Source organism: Neltuma alba, unplaced genomic scaffold (assembly GCF_004799145.2).
Source record: "Neltuma alba isolate B1F8T4 unplaced genomic scaffold, ASM479914v2 tig00010779_pilon, whole genome shotgun sequence".
In the NCBI taxonomy this organism is placed as follows: domain Eukaryota; kingdom Viridiplantae; phylum Streptophyta; class Magnoliopsida; order Fabales; family Fabaceae; genus Neltuma; species Neltuma alba.
In genome coordinates, this window is record NW_021635598.1 from 271,340 (window position 1) to 283,439 (window position 12,100).

The following is a 12,100-nucleotide window of genomic DNA, read 5'->3' on the forward strand; positions in this document are numbered from 1 at the left end:
CAGTTTAAAAAAAATTGTGATGCAATTATATTCTTAAAGTATTAATCTTTTAAGAACAATTATACCTTTAAACTATTTTTCAGGAGTAATTTTAATTTCCTCATCTTCTCATAAAGTCCATTAAATAAATATAAATAAAATATCTGAAAATATTTTTTAACATTTTTCAGGACAAAAAGTACTTTCCAGTGGTCACTTTCGCGTCCGTGCATCGTGCATATTGCATAGACGGTGGCGGTGGACGCCAGCTATAACAGAAATGAGGCCTGGAAAGCTGTTCAACGGTCAATAGGAAAACAAAGATGCATATGAATGACAATTAAAAAAAGATTTTTATTTCACCATGACTCCCTCTGATCTCTTCCATAAGTTATGAATTGGTCCTTTTTATAATATATATATATATATATATTTGGTACTTGTTTAAAAATTTAATTCACTTTTTTTCTTCATTTTTTTTTTGGCCAATTCTTCATTTGTACTCTCAAATACTGATCTGTTTCTCCGGTCCTTTTTTTTTTCTCCAATCATTTTCTTTATTTGGGGGAAAAAGAACGTTTCTTGCAAATTTATTATTCTTAACAAACATTTTAATCTACATAGTTCACTTATTTATAATTTGTATATAGTATAGAAGGGAGTATTGACAAAAAATTCAATGAAATAATTACTATAATGTTAATATTAATTAGGCTATGCAAAGTTAGCTTTTTGATTTAGAAAAGAGTGAAACGTATTATATGGGATTTTGAGTTTTTATTTCTTCCTAACTTTAAGAGGAAAATTTTAAATATTTATTATATAATTTTTTCTAAATAAAAACATAGCTAATAAATTATAATAAAATAAAAAGGTTTCTTGTATCTATTTAAAATTCATTTCATATATGTATTCATTATTTCATTTAAAACTATTAATATTAATGTAAAATATATTAATTTTATTAATTTTACCAAAACAACTAGGAAATTTGATATTTAGGACAATCTAAGGCACGTAAACAATGTTAAGACATCAAAATGTGAAAATAATGAAAAATGAAGATTATAGGAAAACGAGTGATTGTTTTGGGCAGACTCTTCCACGAAAGAACAGGGATGTTGCTGTGCATGGCCTACCATATGGACAATAGTACAATACGCGTTCTTCTTGTCTTCCTAGCAATTACCCTCGTTTGTCTTTTTTGGAGAAATATATGGGATTCAAATTATTAATCATATCTCTTCCTGCATATTTCTCAGAATCTTCCGAGGCACAAAGAAACCAAATGTCAACCAACTTCCTCTTTTAAGTGTTATCTCAAATCAATCTAAACCAGCTCCACTCTATTATCGCTTCCTATCAGACTCTTTTCATTCTCAATCGTCTCGTCCATCATCTAAAGTAATACCTTTGAGTTACTAGACAGAACAAGGCATGGAGTTCGCTGCCAAGGTGGGAGAAGCACTGATCTCTGCTTCTGTGCAGACCTTACTCGACCGGATCTCCTCAAGCGAGTTTCGAGATTTCATGAAAAGTAGAAAGCTCGATGTATCTCTCTTGGATCAGCTGGAGACAACTCTGTTGATGCTTGGTGCTGTGCTCAATGATGCGGAAGAGAAGCAGATCACGAACGATGCAGTCAAGAAATGGCTCGAAAAGTTGAAAGATGCTGTCTATGATGCAGAGGATTTACTCGATGAAATCAACACCGAGTCTCTCAGATGCAAGGCGGATAAAGATTCTCAAAGTTTTGTTAACAAGGTGCACTCTTTCCTTTCTTCTTCTTTTGGCCAATTTAACCGAGAGATGAACTCCAAGCTAGAAACAACATCCCGAAGGCTTGAACACTTTGCCAAACAAAAGGATATTCTTGATTTGCAAAGTGTTAGCTTGAAAGCGCATAAAACAGCTTCGACATCATTGGTAAATGAATCTGTTGTGGTTGGTAGAGAGGATGATAAGGAGAAACTATTGAAAATGCTTCTGTGTGATGAAGATCCAAAAGGTAACGCTATAGGAGTGATCACTATCTGGGGTATGGGTGGCCTGGGCAAAACCACCCTTGCCCAACTCCTTTACAATGACAAGAAGGTGCAAGAGCATTTTGATTTGAAGGCTTGGGCATGCGTTTCAGATGATTTTAATGTTTTTGAGGTGACTAAGAATCTAGTTGAGTCTGTCACTAAAAAAGTCTACGATGGTAAAAATCTAGATTTCCTTCGTGTTGAATTAAGAAACAATTTGAGTAATAAGAAGTTTTTGATTGTGTTAGACGACTTATGGAATGAAAACTACAGTGATTGGGATGATCTCATAACTCCTTTTCATAGCGGAAGAACAGGAAGCAAAATCATTGTGACAACTCGTGAACCAAGAGTTGTTCAAATCACACATACATTTCCCGTACATGAATTGAGTTGTCTCTCAGATGATAATTGTTGGTTTTTGCTCTCCAAACATGCATTTGCAAATGAAGATCCAAACAAACATCCAGAGCTAGAAGCAATTGGAAGGCAAATTGCAAGAAGATGTGGTGGTCTCCCAATTGCTGCTAAAACAGTAGGAGGTCTTTTGCGTTCAAAAGTGGATGCAAAGGAATGGAATAAAATTCTGAATAACAAGCAGTGGGAGATACTAAATGCTAATGTTCTTCCTGCTTTGCGTTTGAGTTATCTTTATCTTCCATCACATTTGAAGAAATGTTTTGCTTATTGCTCAATTTTTCCAAAAGATCTTGTGTTGGAGAAAAAGAAATTGGTATTGTTATGGATGGCTGAAGGTGTTGTGCAGCAATTCCATGGGGAGGAGACATTAGAGGCAGAAGTAGAAGATTATTTCAATGAATTACTGTCACGGTCATTCTTTCAACAATATGGTAGTAATCCAAAAAAGTTTGTCATGCATGATCTCATCAATGATTTGGCCAAATTTGTAGCTGGCAAGAATTATGTTCAATTTGAGGGAAATGATGTCCCAAAATCTGCACGACATTTATTGTTTTCCCAAAAAATATATACCACCTATAAAGAATGTGAGAGCTTTTGCCATCTAAACTATTTGAGGACTCTTTTGACACAAAATGAATTTAGAAATGGGAAAACATTTTGTATTTTGTCCAAAAAGTTGCTCCATGATTTGTTGACAAAACTAAAATGCCTAAGAGCATTGTCCTTATCAGGGTACAGAAATGTCATTGAGGTACCAAATTCAATTGGCAATGTGCTACATCTACGATATCTCAACCTTTCCTATACTTTAATTAGAAGTTTGCCTGATGCAGTCTTTACCCTTTACAACCTGCAGACATTGCTTTTATCAAATTGTGTGAATTTTAATGAAATTCCAGAAAAGATAGAAAACCTTGTCAATTTACGTCATCTGGACATTAGCGGAACTGCTTTGAATGAGATGCCCACTCAAATTACAAAACTACAGAATCTTCAAACCTTGAGTACCTTTTTGGTTGGAAAACAGCCAGGTGGATTGGGAATTAAAGAGTTGAAAAGGCTTCCTCATCTGCAAGGTAAACTTTCCATTTCAAATCTACAAAATGTTGTTGATTCTACGGATGCTTTGGAGGCAAACTTGAAGAATAGAGAAAAGATTGCGGAGTTAGTGTTGGAATGGGATTGCGATGCTTTAGATTCACAAACTGTGAAAAATGTACTTAACATGTTGCAACCTTCTACAAATTTAAAAAAATTGACCATCAACCATTATGGAGGCACCAGCTTCCCTGGTTGGATGGGAGATTCATCGTTTATAAATATCACCAATTTATATGTGAGTGATTGCAGTAATTGTGTTTTGCTCCCACAATTTGGAGAACTACCTTCTCTCAAAGAGCTCTCGATTCATGGAATGGGATCAGTGCATACTGTTGGACATGAATTCTATTGTAGCAAGCCCGAGTATTCTTCATTTCAGCCATTTCCATCCTTGGAGATTCTCATATTTGAAAATATGCCTATTTGGGAGGAATGGATGTTGTTTGATGGTGAAGGTGTCAAATTTCCTTTCCCTCGGCTCAAAAGTTTGAGTTTGCATGATTGTCCTATGCTGAGGGGAGACATGCCCGACAACCTTCCATCATTGACAAATGTTTCTATATCAAACTGCAAACAATTGAAGGCAAAATCAGCAACTTTGCAGTGGATTACATCTATTCAAGAATTAAACATTAAGCGAGGTGAACAGGGGTTATTGAGAGTACTTGATGATTTATCTGCGAACTTTTTGGAATCTCTAAGAATTAATAAGTGTGATAGCTTGCGGTCTTTGCCAAGAATGATAATGGGTAGTCGTTGTCTTCAAATGCTGTCTCTTGCAGATATCCCATCCATCACGTCCTTCCCAATTGATGGTTTGCCCACTTCTTTGCGAGGTCTTAACATTAGCAATTGTGAGAAATTAGAGTTCCTTCCCCAGGATTCTTGGCAAAACTACACATCACTTCAAGACTTGAGCATTGGTAATAGTTGTCATTCCTTGAAATCTTTTCCATTAGGTTGTTTTCCCAAGCTTAGGAACCTTTGCATTGACAGATGTCATAATTTGGAGACCTTTACACATGTTGGGGGATCTGCTCTTGCCTTAACATCATTTTGGGTTCGAAATTGTGACAAACTTAGATCAATGTCAGAAGTACACGTTGATTCCCTTGCCAACCTTCAAGACTTTCTCCTAAGTTGTGTTTCGAAGTTGGAATCACTGCCTGAAGGTGGTTTGCCTTCTAAGTTGCAATCATTTACTATTGGGGGCTATAATGAACTATCTTCTATACCAATCCAAGACTGGGGGTTTCAACGCCTGACTTCTCTCTCGTGGTTTGATGTTTCGAATGATGGAAGTGAAAGTATTCTCCATAATTTGCTAAAGAATCAATTACTACCCACTTCTCTTGTGCGTATTTACATCAAATCTGTGTCCAATCTTAAATTGTTAGAAGGAAAAGGGCTTCAACACCTTACTTCTCTTGAACGGCTCGTCATCAGAGACTGCAAGAATCTTGAATCCTTGCCAGAAGATGCGCTGCCATCCTCTCTTTCACTGCTGGAGATCTGGCGGTGTCCAAAATTAGAAGAGAGATATGATTATGAGAGAGGGAAACACTTGTCCAAGATCACCCATATTCCCACCATACGAATCAATGGAGAATTCTATGATTAAGGTGAGCTCTCAAATTTCACAACATTTCATCATTTTAGTATCTATTAATATACACACTTTTTTTCCTTTTTCTTTTTCACAACCCACATATGATATATTCCCTTCGTGATCATCAAATAGATGCCAACATTTTATGGGTACATCTTGCCTATGCCCCACACGCGCGCGCACATTCAATTTTTCTTTTCCTACAAAGACATACTGTTTTTCTTATTAAAAAAAAAGAGTTTGTTACTTCTCATGTTCGGCAAAATATTATTAATATCGCATCAGATTTTTAATAAATAAAATTGAAAACATATATTTTTCCATTACCACATATGAGCATATGTTCGGTTACGAATTGATTTCCATTTTCGTGTTACTTCTTCACACTGCGGATTCTGAAGCTTTGTGGTAGAATTGAAACTCCAAAGTTACCAAAAGATTTTGAAGACCATCAAGGCAAAGTGCCTTCAAAATAATCCTCTGCTTCAAATTCTCTATTTTCCTGTCATCAAAAGCCATCATCTCTGGGAATTTTTTTTCTTTTTTTGGCTCAAACTGGGAGTTGATTCATCATGAGAAGCTCATGTGAGTATCAACTTTTTTTTTTTTTTGCCTTAAACAATTGCCATTTTGAAATATGATGTAATTTTGTTAAGGTGATGGTTCTCCATTTTTTTGTGTGTTAAATATTCGTTAAGCCTTCTTGTAATTTGTCCTTGAGGGTTTTATGGCATCACCGTCTCAAGATTGGTATTCCAAGGTATAGGATTAGATAGCCTGGTTGTATGAGGCTCATTGCTTGTTAGAGAAATTTGCTAACTTCAATGTTTTTAATTTAATATGGTCCTCATATGAAGCTTTGAGTGACAGAAAATATCTTATTTTTATATTCACAAATGACTCGAAAAGCACAAAACTAAATTTGACTGACAGTTTTTTCCTTGGATGTTGCTTTTTCTTTTTCCTTTTCTTTTCTTTTCAGTGACTTGATCTACAATTGCATAAGCAGAAACTTATTGGCTTTCAATAAGCAGAGCAATGGCCAGATGTTTGTTGAAGATGGCAAATCTTAGGTAATGCATTTTGGTTAAACTAACTACTTTTTAATTATTGAGATAGAAAGCATATTCATGTGCTGTAGAATTTAATCTAATAGTAGTATTTTGTTTTAATGAATCATGTCGAAATAGGTGAGGGAACTCTGTTTTGAAGAAAACAGTTATATGAGAAGTAAGGAAGGCAGGTAATTCAAGAGTTAAAGGAAAAAATTATCAATGGTCCTGATTTCTATGTGTTACCAAAAAAGAGGGCATTGCTTTGTTTCTCATTTCAATCATTTTATAAGTTGGGTGCAAAATTTGATTTCTGGGTTGTGCTTCTCCAGGTTTCAACATTAAGGGCATTGTGGGTATTATGCAATTGACAATTGGCATGGGGCGAATTGAATTTCCTCCTCAATTCCTATTTTACTTCAGCAATAATAAGGACAACAAATCAAGGTGTGATATCTAGATTTGGTATTACATGCTTAGCTCAATTTGTTGAGATTAGCGTTTTAATTCACGCTCTTTGATTTACCTGGACATCACTTTTTGTTGAATAACTAGCCACTTGCAATTTTTTTTTATACTCATTTTAGTATATTACGATAGTTTCTTAAAATTAATATGATATTTTTTTTGCATAAATCAGGTCAGAAAATGGATGTGCAGTGATTATGTTGAATATTTTTGACAAACACCTTCCAATTTTGGAATTTGAAGGTAAATGATCAGATTTGGACTACATGAGTCTCATTGTTTAGTTTACTAATTTCAATGTGTTAAGAATCAAATCTTTGACTGCTAGCCAATCAATTATTAGTTTTGATAATAACAAATACTCTTCAAATTATTTCAAATGGAATTGATAAAATGGATCCTGATTGATCCATATGTCTTTATTGCAGAATCAAGGAGCAAAGAATAACTGATAGTGGTCAAAGAGGAACTTAGTCATTGGACTAATAAATAAAAGAAATGCAGAAGAAGGGGCCTCATCAATGTCCATTGAAGATTGATTGTATACTTCTTGAATACTTATTGTTGAAATTTGAGTATTTGAGTGCAATTTATGCAATAAAACGCTTTTTCCATATGTTTGATTAGTTTGGGGTCTAGATACTAATTATGAGCAAGCTATGTAAAAATTTTAGAATTGTGACTTGTAAGAATCGTAGGTGAGCTTGTTGTATAAGTTATTGGGACTGTAATTGACTTTTATAATGGGAAAATCTTTTGAGTGTTTCTCAAGAGGACTAGATTAGTGTCTAAATATCTCTTTCTTTATCTCTAATTTATTAGCTGCCTATGTTTAGTTATTTGTTCATCTCGCACCAAACACTGTCACAGTGTTTTAATTTAATCAAAATATGATGTGAAACTTTAAGTAAATAGAAATGTTACTTACTAGCCAAAAAAAAAGAGAAGAATTACTTACAAAGAACCTATGTTATTTTAACCAATAATTTTTTTGGTAGATTGCAGACTAAAAATTCATAAAAAATGAATTTAAATTTTATATTTAGATTCAAAGGGAGTATAAGGTATTTGGTCTTATTGTATAAGTTCATATCAAGATGGGTTGGGCCAAATTCTTGAAAGGAGCTAGCAGAATGCCAGCCTACAAGAGGCACAAACCCAACCAACCTTACCCCATTTTTTAAATGTTTTCCAAACTTCTCTTGTTTTTTTTTTTTTCTCCTTTTAATCACCGTGAAAGTTCAGGACGCGCTCAATCCAAATAGCTCATAACTGTTTTCTAAAATTGTATGACAAAGACAACTAACGGGATTGGTCCAGGAACTAGTCCTTTATAAATGATAAATCAATATTCAAGATCTCATTGAGGGAGCGCCTACATTTAATACTTAATAGTATTTTGAATAGAATTATCTTAAAAAAAGATACATGTACCTAGCAAAACAAATATTCACAAAGAAATTTTAAAAAAAAAATATTTTAAGAGTTCAAATAAGCCATATCAACACATCATATATTATAACTTCCGAAAGAATAATTGTCTCATCCCCTAACATAAACAACAAAAAATAATCGTCTTAATTAGTATCATATATATATAATATAGACCAGGATAATTAATAGCATCTCACTTAATAACATTTACTAAATCCGCATAGAAGACTAATCATCCCAGTGATATATATGATCATCCTGATCTCTATTTTCAATCAAATATCCACTCTGTTGCTTGTGATATTTTGATACGTGGTGTAAATGTACTATATACAGATATGTCCATATAGTACAGAGAGAGACAGAAATTCAGATAAAGAAAGGAAAAAAAAAATAGATGAGAGGAAGGAAGGTGGGGGAGGAGAAAAAATGAAAGGAATAAAGCGGTGGGGTAGGTGAATCAAAAGAATATGGATGAAATGTTGAATCTTTAGGGGACAAAGCGCCAACACGTTATGTGCCTTAGTGGAACTCTCCCATACTTACCAAAGAGGATATGCCTTATTAAATCCTTTTGCCTTTTTTTTCCCATTATCAACATGCACCAATCAATAAATGAATGAGCAAATCAACTTATTAAAATTTATAAACCTTGAAAAGAAGAAAATAATTTAAAAACTTTATACTTACCCATAGTATTAGAACTCAACCCAGGTCAAACAATCAAACCAATAAATTAATGAACTAGTCCTTTAATCAATTTGATCAAGAATTTTGACTAGGTCAACCGATTTAAATTTTATATTTTTTTCCATCTTTTTTAGACCTGAAACAACATTGTTATGATGAGTTTAAAAAATTGTCCATATAATTTATGCTTTGATAACTACTTTATTGGATTATATGGGGTATATAAAATTATATTTTATTTACCTATAAATTAATACGTTTTTAATTAAACAATACTCTTACAATTATGTAGATGGATGTTTTTATATATTTGAATCAAAGTTATATTATTTTAATCTTACTTAGGCTGATTCAGACTTCAACCACAATTAAATCGCCAATCCCTCAATTACTATCTTTTAATGATCGAATGACTTTGTGTCAATTTGAAGTTTTGTGCAACACTTTGTTTAACATTTGGCTATAAAAGATTCCCTTGTTGCTTCATTTATATAATCAATCTCATTAATTATGATGCTCAAATGGCAACACCGCCAACCCCAAATCTTATCCTTGTCTGACAAAAAAACAAAAGCTTGTTGTGATCCATTATTGTTGTGTTTTTTTAACCATCATCATCCATTTTGTGCATTTAATGTTAAATTATAATAACTATAAAAGTTCATATCATAATCATACTTTTTGGGGTTTTTGGTTGAATCATATTGGAAATATTTCAATCGTTTATCTCCATCTGTTGATCTTGTTGAAGTGATGTGATGGATCAAAGTAGATAGCACAAATATTTTTTGTAGGATTAAGCATAGATGTCATGGCGTGCATTGGATTATATATAAATAAATTTTCACTTCTAACAAGAAATTACGAGTATAATATTTATTTTTTCCCTTAACTTCCCATTAAAAAATATCATCCAATATATTTTACGCATAGATTTTTATACCAAGATATCATACACTGAGAGTCCGTATTAAGGTACTTCAAACAAATTATTAAACTAATCAAGATAATAGTTTAAAAGTCAATAATCTAACTACAATTGAACCGGCATCAATTCAATCATAATTAAAATGTTCTACTTTAATTGAAATATACGCAAATATTAACATATAATCCTGGGGGCCAAACTGAAAAGAGGAGTATTTAAATGAGAAGACATTGATCTATAAGTAAATGAAACATTCATATATAAACCACATAATCCAACAAAACAAAGTTGTTGAAGTATGAATGTGATGAGTTATTATTTTTTTAATTCAAGATGGCATTGTTTTAGACATTGCAATGACAAAAAAAATCCTTTATAATCTTATTTATAAATCACTTCTAATATGTTTCACACAAACCAAGAAAAACTTTAAATTTCATTAACTTTCATGTAAAACTAAACAAATTTTCAACTTTATCCCTATTTAATATACTTTATGTAAATAAAATCAACATAATAATACATGAAGGGTAAAATTATATATCCATATGAAAAATTTCTCTCAGTATCCTATAAATAAGATCAAAAAATTTTTTCTCTCTCTCCTCTATGAATAAGACTAGAGGAGGATTAAGTTTAACCCACTTGACTCGTTTAATACTCTTAATCAGATTGGTCAAAGGACGAAAGCAACTTGGATTTTTCTCACCAAGATATGCTAGTCAATATTGGATGCTTTGTTACCAATACACGCATATGTAATTTAATTATTCTATTTGTTATGTTTTTAGTTATTTATGGATTGATCCCTGAAAGGATTATCATATCATTAACCATTAATCTTGTGTGTCACTGGCATATAATGGAACCCAAAATGGTGGGTAGGGCGGTGAGAGAGTGATTTGATGGCCCATTTGGGGGGACTACTTTTTCATCCTCTCACTATGAGCCACGTCGCCCACTTTGATGCAAAAGAAAATCGATTACTTTCTCAATTTGAAAGCTTTTTTCGCGTTTGATATTGACAGTGTAATAAAATTATTAAATATTTTTAAAAAAATAAATGACAATAATCACCGCATGTCTTATATCACAAGTCATAATTGGTTACATGAACAATAACCAAATTTTTGAATAAATTTTTAATCAAAATATTTCCCTCAATAATTTTAATAAACGATTTTTTTTTTAAATTTCCTTCATCAACGAGTGAGTTTAAGAAAAAAAGTTTATAAATATAAGAGGTAAAACATATTAAAGTTTTATATTTATGATGAAACAAATCTCTATATTAATTCTTATATGCAATATTGGAGTGAATATTAGTCTAGTTCGATTGATTACTAAGTTAATCTAGTTCTTAAGTGATGGGCCAAACAAAAAAAACCGACTCAAGATCAAGCCATGGTCTAATTGATCGGTTCATTGGTTGAGTTGAACAAATTAAGTTGTTAAACTAATTATCTAAATCATGTAAATACTTTTAAATTGTCAAAAACTAGTATTATCTTTAGACAACACGCCATCTTACTCTATTATTTGCCTTTTGAGATCTGGCAATGAACAAATTGTTTGACTATTTGGGCATGCACTAATAGAGCCACCAAAAATTTTTAATTTTAAAAAGCAATTTAATCTTGTCAATTTCATTTTGGTAAACCATAAACATCATATATACGAATAACATTGTCAAAGACTCTTGGACTTGGTGGCACAACTGTGTTACCCATATCAATACATGCAACAATATTTTTTTTTTGGTTGGAATACATGCAACAATATTTATATCAAGTTACTTATATTATTTATGTTAACTTCTCCAATCATATATGTGTATGTATATACATACATAACACTTCAAGCTTTCAAATAAAAAACGTATTTATTATTCACCAAAAAAACTTCATTTATTTAGTGGTTAAAACTATCACATATTCATTTTGGTGAGCTTATGGACATTGTGAAGAAAAAGATAAATGGAGAAACAGATAGGGAGATAGGTTTTTGCTTCTATACATCCACTGTGTTGCTTTGAATTTTGACATTGGGCCAATTGAAATAGCATTTAAAAGTATTTATAAGCACATTATACGTAAATTAAGACAAAACTCTTCCGATGTACTTGCCTCGTATTTTATAAATCATAATTAAAAAGTTACTTACAATTTATCCAAAATAGGCTATTATAATGTTGGAGATTAAAAAAAGATCTTACTATGTTTATATTAAGGTGATGCTTTTTTCAGTATGACAAATTTTTGCATTTGTGAAGAAAGAATAAATCTTTTATTTTTTGTTTATGTTTGGCCAAAGAAAAATTTGTAATTTATGAATTTTTATGCATTTAATTTTTTAATATCTCTGCCATATAATTTTTAGAGTATTTAAT

At 32.1% G+C, this 12,100-nt stretch overlaps 1 protein-coding gene across 1 annotated transcript; it reads left to right on the forward strand.

Annotated features, from left to right (window-relative positions):
- The first annotated feature begins 1,416 nt into the window (after positions 1-1,416).
- LOC114758987 (putative disease resistance RPP13-like protein 1) lies at positions 1,417-5,151 on the forward strand. The gene has a single exon (XM_028948081.1). It carries the CDS (start codon positions 1,417-1,419, stop codon positions 5,149-5,151), a length of 3,735 nt encoding a protein of 1,244 aa, XP_028803914.1.
- Positions 5,152-12,100: the final 6,949 nt, after the last annotated feature.